The 18,470-nt window shown below is 38.6% G+C and overlaps 3 protein-coding genes and 1 pseudogene across 5 annotated transcripts; 1 reads left to right on the forward strand and 3 right to left on the reverse strand.

Moving 5' to 3' along the window:
• The first annotated feature begins 6,831 nt into the window (after window positions 1-6,831).
• Window positions 6,832-8,521, forward strand: LOC103442972 (thymidine kinase a). Its single transcript, XM_008381752.4, has 4 exons — window positions 6,832-7,183; window positions 7,334-7,478; window positions 7,832-7,953; window positions 8,058-8,521. The coding sequence occupies exons 1-4, from the start codon at window positions 6,909-6,911 to the stop codon at window positions 8,335-8,337; spliced, it is 822 nt and encodes a 273-aa protein (XP_008379974.3). The 5' UTR covers window positions 6,832-6,908; the 3' UTR covers window positions 8,338-8,521.
• LOC103443049 (BTB/POZ domain-containing protein At5g48130-like) lies at window positions 8,056-10,171 on the reverse strand (annotated as a pseudogene).
• Window positions 10,172-11,573: 1,402 nt separating this feature from the next.
• LOC103442973 (probable serine/threonine-protein kinase WNK11) lies at window positions 11,574-14,215 on the reverse strand. Of its 3 annotated transcripts, XM_017334079.3 has the most exons (4): window positions 13,994-14,087; window positions 13,707-13,788; window positions 12,571-13,074; window positions 11,574-12,302 (listed from the first exon to the last, which is right to left on the reverse strand). In XM_017334079.3, exons 3-4 carry the CDS (start codon window positions 13,072-13,074, stop codon window positions 11,937-11,939), a joined length of 870 nt encoding a protein of 289 aa, XP_017189568.1. In that variant the 5' UTR covers window positions 13,707-13,788; window positions 13,994-14,087; the 3' UTR covers window positions 11,574-11,936. The 3 variants fall into 3 exon arrangements, with proteins under 3 accessions (XP_017189568.1, XP_008379975.1, XP_008379976.1); XM_008381753.4 differs by lacking the exon at window positions 13,707-13,788 and having other exon boundaries at window positions 13,994-14,215; XM_008381754.4 differs by lacking the exon at window positions 13,707-13,788 and having other exon boundaries at window positions 12,571-13,117; window positions 13,994-14,159.
• A 2,131-nt stretch (window positions 14,216-16,346) lies between these two features.
• On the reverse strand, window positions 16,347-18,255 carry LOC103442975 (uncharacterized). The gene has a single exon (XM_008381755.4). The coding sequence runs from the start codon at window positions 17,988-17,990 to the stop codon at window positions 16,485-16,487; it is 1,506 nt and encodes a 501-aa protein (XP_008379977.3). The 5' UTR covers window positions 17,991-18,255; the 3' UTR covers window positions 16,347-16,484.
• Window positions 18,256-18,470: the final 215 nt, after the last annotated feature.

Genomic DNA, 18,470 nt, shown 5'->3' on the forward strand with positions numbered 1-18,470 from the left:
ATACAATTTTTTCAACAAGTTGAAGCGACCAAGGAGGAGAAAAAACGAAAAGCAAAGCAAGATATCCATTTGGAGAGTCACTTTCAAGCCATAAATTTTGCAAATCTCGCGCATGGGCCAACTCCACAACAATGATGACAACATGAAATTCCACATAGAAAGAAGTATGATGTCCCAAGCTTTGGGTTGAAATTTCGCACAGAAAGAAGTACCAAGCTTTAAGAGAAACCACCAAAAAAATAACCCACATAATCTCGGAAAATCCCACCAGAAGTGGCGAGAACCAATTACCTTTAGCAAAGTTATCCATATTCAATTTGACCCAAGGAAATGGAGGATGCCAATGAGCATGAACTATAAAAGGAGATTACAAGACTCAACCAAGATTTCAAGAGAAACTAAAAGTTGCTTACCCTAAATACCACATACATGGCCAAGAGTGAAAACTCCAACATGCCTAATCCAAGTCAAAGGAGAACGACAAAAGCGTGAAAAGGAAAGAGGCTCAAACTTCAGTTTATTACACATCTTCCAAATGCAAGCCATAAATCTGAGAATGAGTCCGGAAGCGTAAGAATAGTGCCAAATTTAGTAGCAAGCCAAAACCAAGCACATTGTGCAAACAACTTAAAAAATAAGTGCTCAATAGATTTAGAATTATTGCAACATAGTTGGCAAATTGAAACTAGAAGAATGCCCATTCGCTAAAGTTAATCCTCCGTTGGAAGCTTATTGAAAAGAAACCTCCACACTAAAATAGAGTAGCTAGGTGGAATGAAAGGAGGCCAAGTAATAGAAACCCAAATTTTAACGGGAAACCGACGACGAACAATTTCATAGTCATCAGAAAACGAGTATTTTTTTTCAGTACTTGACCATACTACCTTGTCTCTTCCAAATTTATACATTATACAGACTTATATATCCACGCGACTACTTTTGTTTTTAGTTGTCTGGTCATCTCAGATCCGGGGATACTACTTCATTTTCAGCAAGGATGGAAGTTTTTCTTCTCCACTAACATGACATCGAGTTGACCGTTCAAACGTTGTATGTAACTAGAACCGTTTTTATGATCATCTTAATGGAAAATCTTTCTTCTCCACAAACACGACATCGTTCACTATTATTAGTTGGTGCATGTGCTTATCATGGAAAGAGTAGGCATCATGCAAATCACATGAAACATATGATAATATTATTATTTACTATATAGTTTATGTAGTTCAAAGGAGGAATCGATGCCTTCCTTTTGTTACCTTCTTTCTAATCACTCAATCATATTCTTACTTGTTTTACAATGTATCCAGGAAATAATATTAGGGGGTTAGTAAGAATAGTGCGCACAGTGCGCAATTTTTTTATACCAAAAATAGCATGTATATCGTCATTTCATCGAGTCTTGGTAGACCTGAAGTCATTTGGAAGGGCACACCTGCTAATAATTCATTTGCGAGGGTAACTAACATGTTCCAAGGCTGCTCCCATATGGATGCTTAACAAAGAAACACACTTATCTTGAACACACTAACAATGTTTGATATCATTGCATCCTATCAATATGTTTGTCCAAGAATGATGATACTTTGTTATTCACTGAGATCACCATTTCATTCACTCTTCTTTCAGACAATTTATCAAACAGGTGGAGGGCATGTATGAAGCCAACTCTAATATTCAAAAGGCCAACACCTAAGGTATCCATGGACATTCACCGAAGTTCGGAGGGTCAGCACCCAAGGTATCCATGGATGTTCACCAAAGTTCGGGGGGGGGGGGGATCAGCTGACCCTCCATGCCCCTCAATGCATCCACCATTGTTAGTATTTTCTCTATGCACCTGAATTCGAAGCTCTTTTCTTATAATTTAAATTAATTTAATACTAAACATCACTAAATTAATTATTAGTTATACTAAAATGTCACATGCTATGCATGCGTTGAAAGTTAAATTATAGCTAAAAGAAGTGAGACATGTAAAATGATGAGGTTAATTGAAAAAGAAAAATATGAATAAACATGAAAACCGATCAAAAAGTTAGATTTATGAAATCACTTTACTACCAATAAGATCAAAGCTATCATTCAGAATAAGTAGGAAGCAAGAAAACGTTCCCAAATTTCCAAATGATATAAAATGTGGCAGGCATGCAAGGTTGTGAGGTAAAGACAATATAACACAAGATAATTAATGTATTAGGTTATGTGTTGGAACACAATGACTTTACATTCACCAAATCACCATACTAGTAATTTAAATACTACAAAGCAGCAGGTGCGCAAAGCTTTCCTTCATTAACCTATCAAAACTTCTTGTGGCAAAAGCACTCCCATAGGCTGAGTCTAGTAGGTGGACTTGTAACTAAGCATGACATTAAGGTGATTGATGGTAATGGAATATGAGCCAGGTGGATAAATGTGTTTGAAATCGGTTTACAAACCATTGCATGGGATGTGAGGTCGTATTAAGCACGCCCTATATTACTCGAGTTAGTAAGGCACCTCACTCTCTAAAGGTAGATAACAAACCAAAAAGCACTCCCACAACCTTTAAAATAAAATCCACTGCTTATACAATCTATGAGTTATATTTTTTTGTTCACTTGTAACAAAATTTAATCAAGGACCACTTTTATTTATTTCTTCAAAAATTCAAAAATTTATTTCTAAATAGTGACAAATTATAGCGTTAGTGGATTAAAGGATAATGTTAGGAAAATCAAATTATGTGTTCCTAATAGAAAATAAGCATTTTCATCAATACTTAAACAATAATCCAATCACTAACATCCACATCATTTGATTTAGGAATTTGACACCCCTAGTATTACCTTGATTTAAATAGTTAATTGTTAAGGAATAAGAGAATTAGTGGAGATCAAATCCGTACCATAATGCATGTACATGATTACTTTTCGACATTGCAGGAAAAGATTCATATTCACAAATCTTGCTTGGGTAAGTGGCAAATAAAAGTTATCTCCAATTAATTAAAAAATCACTTCTCAATAAACTTTTTCTTGTTCTTAATTTAATTCATTAAGAAACTCACTTGCCAAGAATTTAAAACACTACAAGTTGACTCAGCAGAGCAACCTTAATATGTATAAAACTATAATTTGACTCGAAAAAATTGTCAAATTCCGAATGAGATAGTAGACTATTTTTTATTTATTATTATTATTTTTTTGCCAAAGTTTGTATTTTCATTAAGTTGTGTAAAAGTTTGTGAAATGACATGTCTAAATCGACCTTTTAAGCCGTCTCACATTGTGGAATTATATCTCGCTTGCTACATAAACATTGTATTTTAGTGATTGTAAGAGCAATTTCACCTGACACATCTCGACTCGGAATGTCCACTAGGACTCCGAATCGAGTTGTGTTGGCTGACATCTAGAAGGTGACGAAGTCATAAAGTATGATGATGTGGAAAAAGATGAATAATTTGAAACCTAAAAGTGCCTAAATACAAGAGTGCGCGGTGAGCGGGTCTGGACCCATTTCACACGTGATACAGAGCATATGTATAGTACAGTAAAGTAAGATAATGGTTATGCCATCATAAGAAAACTTATGTGCTGAAAAATGTCACGAATCCTCGTCGATACAGAACTCTGCTGCTAGAACCTGAAGGGGTGCAAAAATAGAAAATGTGAGTGAGTGAAACAAAACTCTTCAAACCAATTTCAATTACCAAAGTTAGTAGCCCCTTGCCATAACACCTATATAATTTCCCAAAAAATAACAGGCGTGACTATAACTCAAAACCATAACCAAAATAACAGTCTCACGGTTTTGCCGTGTCAAATATCTCAACAAGAATAAGTAATCCATGTGAAATAAATCAATATGAAATGGTATGCCAGGCGGAGTCACCTCACGTGACCTATATGACTTATCCATAGCTCATCACATATCTCATCACATATGCTAACTCATAACATATTTCATCACATATGCTAGCTCATGAGTCGGGAGTCACCTCTAGTGACCTGTACGACTTATCCATATCTCATCACATATGATAGCTCAGAAGTCGGGAGTCACCTCTAGTGACCTTTATGACTTATCCATATCTCATCAAGTATACCTGCACATGAGTCGGAACCACCTAAGGTGGTCTGTACGACAAGACTGGGTGTAAATAAATACACTCAAGTGCTACGATCACGTGAAGACTGTGCGAATAATCGTGGGTCACCTACGAGTCGGAACCACCTATAGTGGTTTGTATGACATGTCTGTGCACCTACCTTGGATCCAAGGTGAGCGTAAGGTGCGGGAGGTGAACATCACGTGAAGGACTGTGCCCTGGCCACAGGCGAGAGCACTAACACCAGGGTGCAGGTTTATGAGCTTTAAATGCATCTCATGTGACATATACAACTCATAGGCAACTTGTACGTCAATGTCGGAGTTGCCTAAAACATAATGTGATCATGCCATAACTTAATCATTTCAACTAATACCATAACTCACCTAAACTTACCTGTGTGTTCCGCGTTCATCTTCGCACTTCAAAGCATTCATAATAATTTTGTGCAGGTAGTCTACACATGGATATGCTATAATGCAAATCTAAATTCAACCATATCATAGTATTTTTCCAATATATACATATATGTATAATGTGGCGTAAAATGCATAATCTATAACGCCTTACTCCCGAATTATTTATTTTCGGAAATAATTAACGGGGATAAGTCCAACTAAACACCAGTTTAATTAACTGTCATTACTTACGTTTCCTTATTTTAGTTTCTTGATTCCTTCCACATTGATTTATGATCAACATCCAATCACTAAAAACATAAGGTTAAACCTCATATTTTCACCAATTTCCTTCACATTGCTCAAATCCCAAACAAGATTTTTGTTTCAAATATTGTATGGCTGCATCTAACGTCTCGTTAGACTGCCTACATACCCTAAACAGGGATCAAACCATTCACAGTTCACAATAGCATTTCAAAGCATTCACATTAATCATAAGCAATAATCGATTTATAAACATTTATGGAATTGTCTATCATATATATATATATATATATATAATACACGATAGAATGGAAAATACCCACTCACCTGAGGTCCGTGCCACAACTCCCTAGCACGCATGTTGAGACATCACGAACCATTGTCGCCTGCCACGAAGTCCAAAAGTGGACGGAAGATGGTCAATTTTGCCCACGAAGCCGGCAGGTGCCTAAAGCTTCCCGATGTCGATTCATCGTCTACGGTGGTCCAACGGGGTCAAGATTGGTTGGGTTTTGCTCCTGGGATGATGGGCTACAAAGCCCAAATGGTGGCATCAGCCATCGCTTTGCCGATTCGCCGGAAAATTGAAAAAGGTGGTCGGAGTACTATTGATTTTCGTCGACTTTCGTGGCCTCAAACCACCACATACCGTGGTTAATCAAGGTGGTTCTTAGGTGGGTTTGTAGAGGGGAATGAGAGCTTCAAGATGGTGGTGGTGGCGTCGAAAATCTCCACCGGAGTTGGCCGGAATCGGCCTTGGAAAATGGGAGCTCGTGGTGGGTGTGGGTCGACGGGAAGGCTACTTCCCTTTTTTTTTCTTTCCTGATTTCTGATTGGGCTGCTGCCCTTTTTCTACCTTTTATTTAATTGGTCCTCCTTAACCAATTAATTAACTTTAAATAACCAACTTCAAACGTTCGTAACTATACCGTTATAATTCGAACTCGCAAATGGCTTTCGCCTATGTGTTCGTACCAACGAGTACTACTTAAATACGCCAAAAGAATAAGTCATATGTTCCTCTAGACGATGGTCAACAGAAATCAAAATCCTTGCCTTTAGGCATTTTCGTCAATTCCCTCAATTAAAATAAATAAATAAAAACGAAATTTTAGGGACGGGTTGTCACATCACCCGTTGAAGTTGTGATTGAGTAAAATGAACAATTAGAAGTGCTTATATGTTATCTTGGCAAATAATCAAAGGTCGGATAAGAGTAGAGTTATCAAACTATTATTTTGGTAGTGTTAACATTTCCTTAAGTTATGTAAAAGTCTATAAAAATTGAATATATGATATAGCATAAACTTTTCCTAACTGAATTTGAAGAATACCAATAGCAAAATACACAAGGAGACAAAGAGTTAAAATATGAATATAACAACGGTAATCTTTTTTAGAACAAGATGAAATAAAATTTGAAATATGAAAAACTATTCCTCATTTGAGAAATGTTAAAAAGACTATTTTGAAGTGAGACATTATAGTCTTTACATACTTTTCGTCATCTCATGTTTTTTGACACAAAGATTTATAATGTTGATACGAATATTGTGCCAAAACATGAGCAGAAAAAACGTTCATAGAGCGTCACACTTTTGAGAAAATCCACTTAGCATTTGTCTTCTCACTTTAGTTGGAGAAATGAGAGGAAAATAGAGGGAGTTTTTTATTTTCAAATTTTTTAAATAGGTCGTTTGAATGGTGAAAGGGGTATAATAGGGATTTTATTCGAAAACTTAAGAAGCGTGCTAAACAAGATGTGATTAATTTGATTTATACATTTGACCCCCCCTCAAAAAGTAATAATTCAATTTCTTCCCTCTTTTGGGAGAGATTTTTCAGTGTGACTGTCACACGGGATGATACACTTCGTGTCTTTATATAAATGATGAGATATGTGTGTTAAAAGATTAATAACTTAAAATTTTAAATTTTCTACCATTTACGTAAAAACACATGGTGTATATTCCCGTCACAACTAAAAATTTCTTCCTCTTGGATACTTTTCCAGGTCAACCAACACATTTTCTTCTTTTCTTTTGGGTCTGAATAAAAAAAACATAATTTCCCAATTTCCATCTAAATTTACCTCCAAAACCAAAAGTATCCGATTTCCCTCCAAATCTTTCAAAAACTCAAATCAAATGCTGCTCCATTTCTCTCCACTCCCACCCTCTCTCTCTCTATTTATTCCGATAATGAAGGCTTTCGCCGCCTTCCCATCTCTCTTCTTACCTCCCCAAATCTTCAACACCCCCTCTTTCTGCAACACAAAATCCATGGCCTCCTTCAAGCCCTCCATTCCCCCCACCAGTGACTCTTCTACCTCCGGCGAGGTCCATGTCATCATGGGTCCCATGTTCGCCGGCAAAACCACCGCCCTACTCCGCCGGATCAAGTCGGAGGGGAACAGCGGCAGGTAAATTTTGAATTTTTGGTCAAACCCAAGTTTGATTTGTGAAGATTTTGGGTAAAGATTGAAGCTTTTTGTAAGATCGTGTGAATCGATGCTAAATTTCCCTTAATTTATTTATTTATTGGTTTTTTTTGTATTTATTTTTATGTGTAGGAATGTGGCGATGATAAAATCGAGTAAGGATACAAGATACGCCATTGATTCGGTTGTGACGCACGATGGGATGAAGTTTCCGTGCTGGGCGCTGCCTGATCTGTCATCGTTTCGGAAGAATTTTGGAGGAGATGCTTATGACAAGGTAATTTTGAAGCTGGGGAAGTGTTTAAATCGTTGTTGGGTTTTTGTCAAATTTTCTCTTTATTTTTTATTTTTTATTTTTTATTAATTAATTATTTGACTTTAGTATGTTTTACTATTGAATCTTGGACCTTTGATTTCTGTAAAACATGTTATGGCGTGGTAAAACAATTTGATGGTCTGCCATGAGGAGGTGCCATTGTACTAGTTATGCACCCGTGATGCGAAAAGGCGATTTTTGGTTTTGATGGTTGCAATTGTTTGATGTTTGGCATAGGTCTTGTTTAGTGTTTGTAATTTGAAAGCATATGGTATATTCTAATTGCCCTTCTCCAAACTGGGTTGTATTGACAGCTTGATGTCATTGGAATCGACGAGGCTCAGTTTTTTGAAGATCTATATGATTTCTGCTGCATGGCTGCTGATCATGATGGGAAAACTGTGGTTGTTGCAGGCTTGGATGGCGATTACTTGAGGTGCTTCTCAAATGAAATCCATTTTCTGTTATGATTGTGTTGCTAGTTTCTGTGGTTGGTCTTCATTGATTTCTTATTGATGTGTGTATGGTTATAATTGGCAGGAGGAGCTTTGGCTCGGTTCTTGACGTAATACCTCTTGCTGATTCTGTGACCAAGTTGACGGCGCGATGTGAAATGTGTGGCAAACGAGCTTTCTTTACCCTGAGGAAGACGGAGGAGACTAGGACGGAACTGATTGGTGGTGCTGATGTATACATGCCTGTGTGTCGCCAACATTATGTCAACGGACAAGTTCTCATTAAAACAGCAAGAAGTGTAGTGGAGTCCCATAAATTTAAGAGTGTCAGTGACACATTTTCTAAAGCAACTCCAGTTGTTTAGTGACAATAGTAGATCTTTCACAGCCAGTATGTCTTTTGTTTGCTGTGTATTTGAATTGAGCAATCAGCGCGTTGCCTGCTGTTGTAGTCTAAGCATGGGGAGTTTGAACCCTGACATGGTTTCGTTGGAATGCAGTTGGATATATCTCTTCTCGTTATGTTAATAGACCGAAGTTTGCTTTAAAGAACTCCTTCTGCAGTTGTATTTTTACTTATCAATTTTTTTCTTAGCTTGTTGTGCTGTCTGTTTGTTGCAAATTTCATCTCTCTTTCTCATTGGATCAATTTGTCAGCGTCCTTGTGTTTTCCGATTATTACATGTTGAATACCATAACTCTGCAACAATTGTGTGTTTCCAGCTAAAAGACTGTTGTCCGACTCCATGTTAGACGATACATACGCTGAAATTATGCTCTCCATTGTTGCAAGCTCCATGCTGGAAGAAATTGACTCACTTCCACTTTTTGGAAACAAGAAGTCTCCAAGCTGAGCGAAGTGCAGCAGAGATACAATCTGCCCTTGCAGCTTCACCCTAGTATCGATTCTCAAACCTACTTCGAGCGATCTAGAGATAATTGCTAAGCAAAACCCGACTGGGATTGATCGACTAGCCTTGCCCCCCATCGGCAGCAAATCAAGGACACCTTGTAAAATGACTGAAACTTTGTGATCATATCCAATTCTCTGACCAGAATTCTCCCAGAATTGAAGGGTTTTTGTCGAAAGCACCCACTTGTTAGCATAGAAAACAATGATGGGGCTCAAGTACTTTTCCTTCATGCCTTGCCTTCTCAAAGATCCTATAATCCTCTTTAAAAATCCGAATGGCAGCGCAATGAGATCCTTGATCCAAAGGTCTTGATTCATAATTTCCCTCCCCGTTTCGCAGCTCCAATTTCCCGTGCCCAATGCTTCCAATGTGAGCACAGGTGTTTCATGCCTTCTTTCATGGTCAAGGATCTCCATGCAGGCCATGAAGGCGAGGCACTCTATGCACCGGCTCACGATGAGCAGGTCTTCAGACCATGGAAGCAAAGTTTGGCACTTTTGAAGCACTATTAGGGTGTCATCCCAGCTCTGCATCACCACTTGGTTTAAGTAGAGATGGAAGCCCTCACAGAGGTTCCCGGAGGAGTAGTCTTCTGTCATCTCAAGAAACTCTGCTGCACATCTGAGGGCTACCACATTGAATGGATCAATCAATGTGGAGGAGCCGTAGATGAGGAGTGCAATCATCTCAAAGGTCTCTGGCCCTCCGGGAAAGCCCGGTGGCAGATCAATCTCATTTGAATCGTTCAATCTTTTGTTAAAGTATCCACTCTTTGAAAAAAGTGGGAACTGAAAAGATTAGGCCAATTTTTGATAAAAATGGTATAAACGCGATCAAGAACACAAAAGTAAACAATCACGAACACCTAACAAAAGATTTTAACTTAGCTCAGTAGCTCAAATTCAAGCCAATAACCACATTAATTCGTATAATTCTACTTTCAATTTCTTAACTTGTGGAGGTTGAAGATCTTTCCACCAACTCGAACACTAACCGCAACAGGCAAACCGGTCACACGTAAAAAAAAAACATTGACAGAAAGTGCTCAAATCCAATGCTGCAAAGTTGCTAACATTTTCCAACAATCTTACCATGATAAAATCTTGATCTTGAGCAAGGCGGAGACGTTCGGAGAAGAGAAAGGACTCGACGACATGGAGCTGTCTTTCAAAGGGCTTGCAACTTCCATTGGAAGAGCTCGAAACCAAGCTCTGAGAGACCAGAGATTTAGTGAAAGTGAAACTTTGACAAGGCAATGAAAGTGAAACTCTTAAGGGTAAGCATTTGTTTTATAAATGTAATGCATATTTTGGCTTCCCAATTGCCATAAAATGATTGGAATTCGTCTCACTGATCGAAGAAAATTATAGATAATAACTTGTAGAAATGGCAAAACCAGTGGAATTAAGTGGAAGAAGGATTGAAATTAAAGAGATGGTTTTAGTTAATTAATCGATTAATATGTCAATTAGAAAATGTGTCCACGCACACATTCGTGCAGTTGTTTTTGTGCAGTCAAAGTCAAATGCACACGAGTGAAACACTCTGAATGTCCAAATTTTGAGGCTTCAAAAACGTTCTCGAGTGGTGAGTAGTTGAATTCTTGGTGCTCCTTTCCATGTTAGTTGCTTGCATCACAAGTTTGGGTTGAGGTATTTGAACACATAGGGCACTGATCTTTATATTTTAATCTCATCCAACTTTTTACTTAGTCTCATCTAGTGTGAGAGTTGCATAATCAAGCAGCTTTACTAAAGTTCTTGAAAAGCCTAGTTATGTGATAATTACTAATGTCGAATTTCTTTGACCGTTTCATTCAGAGGCACTGGTCTTTGTTATGTTAAAAGCCTCTTTGATAATATGACGTCGAATTTTTGTGGCCATTTCATACAGTGACACTGATTTTTATTATGTTAAAAGAAATTTTTCGTTCAAATTTCACGTACAATAATTGATAATTGTTGATAAAAGAAGAAAAAATCATCCCCAACAATTGAGGGTATTATTGATGTGGATTTTGGGATGAGATGAGATGGTGATGGAGATTTGCAAAGGACGTGTTGGGGAGAAGAAAAGGAAGAATGAGGTATATATGTAAATAAACTAGTAAAACTATAGTTTTGAGGAAATGAATGAAAATATAGATAAAGGGGAGGAAAGATGATGGAGTGCGGGTGCAGCTTTAAGCTTTGTTTACATATGAATGCGTAGTATTTAGCAAATACCCAAAACGGCACGGTTTCTCAATATTTCTTTGGTCCTTGGGATGTAGCGGTTGTGCTTTTACTTTCTCCCAACAACTCCCAATCCCAAAACCCCGTTTTCCTTTCATGTCCAATTGTCCATGCTACTAATTAATTTACACTTGCATTATATAATACTAGCATTTGCCTACACACGTTGTGTGTATAAATACATGTGAGGAGAGTGGGAGGTTTTTATTTTTTTTAATATTGAAGGTATTTTAACATCACCTGTAAATGAGGTTTCAATAAAAAACAGTAAAATTGAACATGTGAAATTACATTATTGCCCATCATTTTTTTTTTCTGTGATAAAAGACTAATTTATCTTTTCATCATCTTTTAATTGATAAAAAAAATTTCATTAATTAGTAGAGATATACACATTATATATATATATAAAATAAAACACTTATTAAATAATATTATAAAGAGCACCGACTATTTTCCCAACTGATGTAACACATTATATAGCAGTTGCTTATTCATTCTTAATAAATGAGGTTCACTATGCGATCAATTGAACCGTCACCACATCACTAACTTTCCCATAATATCTTCGAAGACTCTTAAAACAAGTTCACTATGGACCATGTAATAGTACTGCACAGGTCAAGAACTACGAGAGAATACACAAAAGAGAGAGAGAGAGAGAGAGAGAGAGAGAGAGGCATATACTTGAACAGAAACCCCGTCAATCGCTTGTGATGGTTCAGAAATGAGAGCCAGACGAAACCCCAATATCATGAAACGAGGTCTTGAAAGATCACAAGTGTCGAAAAGCCATCACAAGCTCGGGTCAGGCTATTACTGACTGACTTCGGACAAGAAGGGATCCTTGAGAAGATCAGAGGCTGTAGGTCTTGCCCTCGGCTGGGCTATGGCTTTCTCAATGAACGCCTTCACCTCCGGATCAGTCACCTTGTTCAAGGCTAAAGGCTTGACACCCGTTGTCACCTTCCTGTATATCTTGGCAACAGAGTCACACTCGCTGTATGGTATCTCCATTGTCACCATCTCCAGCAAGCACATCCCGAACGAGTATATATCCACCATTTCTGTGTAATCCTCGTCGTACAGCTCGGGGGCCATATACTCGGGTGTACCTATAATCGAATGTGCTAAATGGTTCTTTCCCACTATTGCTGCAAACCCCAGATCACCAATTTTCACCTATGAATGAAAAGCGTAATGGTTAAGGGTCATATTCTTATGAAATGCTCATGAGAAAAAGGCTGTATGACTTAGGGATTCAGAATACTGTCACAGATAAAGATTTTGAGAAGAAATTACGTTCTGTTGCTAACAATACAAACCAACTCTGATTTTGGATTGAAGAGCAATTTCATACTGATGAAAATAGGCTGCCTACAAGCAACCAAATCTATGCTAAAAAACAATCAGGAGAAACAAGTTGATACAACTGATGAGTTATAATTACCTGGCCAGTATTCCCGTTGATGAAGATGTTGCTGCAATTGAGATCTCTGTGAATGATGCACGGCTCGTGCGTATGGAGGTATTCCAATCCCTCAAGCACCTGTCTCGACCACTTCTTCAGAGCCTTAAGTGACACACGGCGATGCTTCTCCCTGTACTCCCTCAGGTTTCCAGAATTGCACACCTCGGTGATAAAATTCAAAGTGCTATGTGCCTCATCCTTCCAAACGCTGTGACAAACAATGATATACTTGTTCTTCAATTGCCTCAACAGCTTAACCTCAGAGTAAAGCCGATTTATGAGTGTTGGGTCGTCACTGTAATTGTACAACCGGACCTGATTCCAGGCCACCTCTGTACCTTCCTCCTGATCAAAAGCCCTATAAACCTTTTTCACAGCACCATGACCAAGGAGGTCAGCATACCGCCCATACCGTCCAGTTGGATCAACCTCCACAAATGGTTCAGCATCCCGATCAGATGCATTCGAACTCTCGACTGGCATCTGATGAGGAATAAAACCAGTTCAAGCTAGAAACAACTGCGCCCTTCACAAGGGACTTCAAATCATGAGACGACTCACCCTAATGAGCCTTAACCAGAACGCTACCCTACTTCTCCGATGCAATAGTATTGATTTACTCTATTTTTACCAGCAATTAATAACTAACTTAAAACTAAAAGAAGTACAGATCTGAATGAAGAAATGCAAATGGCGGGATGTGATCCGCAGAGAATATTAATTTCTGATTGTAAGTTGTAACAAAACTAGAAAAAGGGATTTTCTTTTACCACCACTCTCTAAACATGTAGACCAATCGTATGGCGATACTACAAAATCATCAACAGGCAATCTGATAACTAACCAAAAGGAAAAGAGCTAAAAAATCAGAAAATTCAGTGAATCAAAATTGTAAGGTAAGAAAAGTTAGCTCCAAGGTCGATTCATACATTTTTTTTTTCCGGCTACAAATCTTGATTCTTTGTAAGTTTTTAACTATATAACTCGGTTTCAATCGCGTAAATTATCTCATTACACAATCATGCACGCAGAACGCAAAGAAACACAATTCAAGCAAACAACAAAACCAAAAACAAAATCGGAAGTCCGACTGTTCCTACAAAAGTAAGCCTTACCTAAAAGAAACAAGTTTTCTGAGAAGTATACAGAAAGTTGAAGTTGTTGAAAGTGAATCGGAGCAAATTACGTGAAGAAAGACTGCAAATTGAAGCGCTAATCGTGCTTAATTATATGAATTTGAAGCCAATAATAGCAAGAACGATCGTAAAGACTCCTAATTACATCAAGATTAATCAAGACTACTGCTAATTAAGTTGACTCGAGCTAGGATTACAGGACTCAATTTCTTATAGCATGCAATTCTAGAGAGAGAGAGAGAGAGAGAGAGAGAGAGAGAGAGTACCTTGAGATTCTTTGGCAAACGCAGTGAAGCTCTTGGAAGCGAAGAAAGAGAGGGAGAACGGAAATGGTGAGTGTTCAAGGGGGAGGTGGTATTTAAAACCGCCCGGAAGCGGGGAGCACTGGCTGCCAAACGACGTCGATCGGGATGGACTAACGACGCAAACTTTGATTTCTTAACCCTTTCTCATCGCGAATAGAAAGAGTTGACGCCGTCAGAGACTCCATCACTTTTTATTCTTTGGCATAATCTTATTTTGGAAACACGTGTGACGCTACCCCTTTTTTTTGTTCACCAAAAAAAGGAAACGATAGAGTTAGTGAATTAAATAATTAGTTGTTAAGGAAAGAATAATCAGTAGGATCGAACATACATCATAATGTATAAGTATAATTACTTTTTGTCAATGTAGTAAAGCTACTTTAGTTGAAGTTAGGGAGTCATGAATCTGAAAAATTAAGAATATAATAGAAAAGAGATGACTATGAGATCAATTAGATGACAATGTTTTCTTTTTCTTTGAACAAACATTGTATTTACACTAAAGGAGTTGGCTAAGTCTCGCAATGGACTAGACATAATCATGTAGTTCAAGTTTGTCTTTAACGAGAATCGAACCTAAGATCACTTACTTATAAGTGAAAGAGGAATACCACTGGACTGTAGTACTAAGACCACTCACTTATAAGTAAAAGAGAAATATCACTCGACCGTAGTACGAAGTGACTTAAAATGCCTCTTGCATGCGTGCAGAGAGACTAGTTTAGTTCTAAAGGGTGAGATTATCCTTTCTAACACATATTTTAGCTACAACAATAATTTCTTGGCTTACTTTTTGTGCAATGCTCTCTAGAACTCCTTAATTTCGCTTTGTCTCTCAAAGCCCAAAATTCATCACTACTCGTACTTAATTTTGCTTTGTCTTCCAAAACTCAAATTTCCTCACTTAAGACTTTGGAACAGCGATATTTGTTCCACTTTGGCTAGATTTTGTCTAAATTGGTGTGAACTTGTGGATGTGACCATGGTGGGGACCACTAATTTGTTTGGCGTGGCAAAATTTGAATTTAAGAGACAAAATGAGATTAAATTCGAGTTTTAGAGTTGCACAAAATAAGCTAAGTTTCGTTTTCATTCAACAGAATTCAACAACTCGGCATATGTAGCTCGTGAAAGTATAACAAAAAAGCCTCGAAAGAAAGAACGCGACTCGAAACCAAATCAAAGATGTCTCCTCCCTTACTGCTCAAGTTCACGCAGCACCCGTGCCTGAATCCCACATTTCCAATATTTCTCAAACCCCCTGCTTTTCCCCCAGAACAAGGAACTAAGTTCATCTCCTAAAGCTACACAATTTGACCAGAAATCACATTTCCCATGAGGTACAAAATCAGAGTGCATCGCAGCTCGTGAGAAAACATGTGAATTCGTACTTGACTGACCTTTAACAGATTCGGAGGCACGGATACCAGATGTGAACTCAGTTCCAGTTCATGCAAGCAAATCTATCTCAGCTGTAATGACCGATTTGTAGAAGTTCAAATGTTGAGGTAGATCTAGGCAGAAAAGATTTACAGGTTCATTCCAATGACATTGAGTGGTATGCTTTCCCCACTGACCGAACCCCATGAATCTATCTGTACAGACGGAGCCGAGAAAGCTCGTAACTCAACAGCATGATATACTCTGCTTTACTCTGCAAACCGAAAACAGAAACAGAAAATGCAGCAGGATATACAAAAGCCCATGGGGACATCTTTCTCTATGAAGCAGCAAAATGTTGAATGATAAATGATCATACAATCCACATCAACAGAAGAATCCATCCAGCAATGCTACTATACAATATAAAGGTCTAACACAATACTGAAGCTACATCCACTACCAAATCATAACCTTCGTAACAACAGCAGCTATGTTTTAGAATTTTGCCACGCAACAAGTAGCTTTAATATGTTCTCCGTATTATATTTTCCATCACCTCTACAGTTACACATGTAACGGAGATTAATAAATTTGTCAAAGAGGAACCATTAGGAAACTGATAAAACATATCTCAATCTAAAAACTGAAATCTGACAGAAGTTCGAACCAAAAAGATTCAGTGCCAGATTATTTGATACAACTACAATGTTAAAATTAAGGGAAAGTGGTGCACACTCTCTTTATCTTAATGCAAAGTGAAATTGCCATGCTACAATCGAAGGGGCTTGGGGCTTCCAGATTCATCCAAGAAATGCATCCTAAACTTATTGCATTTCATAAAAAGACCACCAATGAAACAAGTAGTAAAATATATAACAGCACGAAAACTAACATTGTTAAACAAGCATGGAAATCTTGAACATTGGCATCATTATCGTAATAATCTTCCACTTATCAGCATAAAGATAAAGGTCTGAATTTTACATACATAGTTGAAAACAGAAGACTTAACCAGTGCCAAACAAGCATTGATCATACAATGGAACATCAAGAAAAAGAAAACTCCAAATTACCAAGGAGGATTAGTTCCCTCCCTTGCAGCAGAAGGTGATCTTGATATGATGCTAGCATGGCTTCCAAGCCTTGATACACTCCTACCACCCTTAGGAGTAGTAAACCCAGGACTTGAACCTCGGTAACTGGCACGAAGAGTTTCATCAATAGAAGATGAGGACTTGCCAATTGCATTCCTTACAAACTTCTGAGCAGCAGGGGAGAGTGTCCGCACACTTGGACTGGCACTGCCACCTCTAGAAGGTGATGGCAGAGGTGGCTTGTGAAACAATTTTGACCTTTCCCTCAATTTGCGTGCTGCTTCCCTTGACAGCGAGTGAGCCTTTTCATCTCTTACAGGCGGGCATGGGATCCTATAATGAGGCCCTTCACCACCACCAATATCAACTGGATTGTCCTCGAGATCCAACCTCAGAGGTGTCCCTTCAATTTCACCCCATGTAATAAACGGTGATTCATCAACACCTGGTGCAGGTGAGGGTGTCTTCACAAAACTATAACCATTATCTGCTTTTTTCTCCGTTTCCACATAAAATGGATTGGGAGTCTTCCTCAAATCATCCAAATCATACTTCTTCAACTTATCCCCATCTCTATCCATGATAACTGGGGTTGCACCTGCAACTGTGGTATAAAGAAACTCGGCCATAGCATCCTCCTTTGGCCTGGAATCCATTATCTTCCCATGGAATCGCGTATTGGGTCGATTAATTTCCTTCTCCAAACTCTTCATCCTATTTGCACGTTCCTCCTCTGTCAATGGGGCCTCACCTCGATCAGCAGGATGGTACATCAGCAAATTTTTCGCTATATATTTCCAACCATCCAATGTACTAGGCGGCTGATCCGACGTTCCATACCCATCTGTAATCCTATCCCTCTTCACATCCTCAATAGATTTAACCTCCTCCTTTTCGCCTTCCGTCAAATACTCATATCTCTCCTTCCTCTTCCTATTCACCTTCTCCAAAATATTCGAAAAACTATGATTGTCCTCACTCGTATACCGCCTAAAGAACTGATCAAGTGACAACGAGCCCTCTACGCCATCATCACCGCCGCTAGACCCTACATCACCGGACAATCCCACATTCGAAACACCCGGGGTTTTACCATCAAATTCATCGGCAGGGGTAACACTACGCATAAAAGTCGAACCTGGGGTTCTACCATCAGGGTCAGGATTATGAGTTACCTTCTTTCCGCGCCGCTCGATGATCTTCAACTGGGCATCTCGAATCTGAACCGGGTCGCGGGTCTTGATCGCTTCGAGCCAGTCGAGGCGGTCCCGGAGCTTGGAAATATCGGGAAAGAAGTCCCTTTCAATGATCTTCTCGATCGCGGCGACATATGTGTCTTCATCGAGGACCGTGGGGTGGCCTTTAGGGTTCTTGGGTGTGATTTGGGTGGAATTCGTAGGGTTTAGGGCAGAAGCTTCGGAAATTGTAGAGGGCGAAGGGGATGAGAGGTGGCGAGGAGAGTGGCCTGGAGTGAGAAGCATTCTGCTTCTGGATTAAGGTTAGGGTTTGGGACGAGGGAGATGGTGAGACTGGAAAGAGTGAGAAATTGAGGGTTTTGCCAAGAATTAGAGGCGAATTTTGGGAATTAGGGTATGAGATTTCCCCTTCGTGTGTGGATTGGACTTGGAAAATTGGGGTTGATTTAGGAAAGAAGACGAAACGCGTCCGACTGTGTATGGCGGTGTATGTACTGATGCAGGACGCGCGTAGTAAAGGATTGGCAGGTATTTTCCGTGGAATAAAATCAAGTTTTGCCATTTAATATTACGATCTAGTACTCATAAGTAACATGTCTTATGTTCGATTCTCATAATTTAAACCATATTATTGTTAACTTATTATGAGATTTATCCCACTCACCTACTCCTTAATGTAGATAATTTTGTTTGTTAACAAAAAAAGGGGTTTGTGCAACTGTTATGCTATTTGTTTTTGAGAATTTTAATATATTCTACACTAAT

The sequence above is a fragment of the Malus domestica genome, chromosome 09, assembly GCF_042453785.1.
Source record: "Malus domestica chromosome 09, GDT2T_hap1".
In the NCBI taxonomy this organism is placed as follows: Eukaryota; Viridiplantae; Streptophyta; class Magnoliopsida; order Rosales; family Rosaceae; genus Malus; species Malus domestica.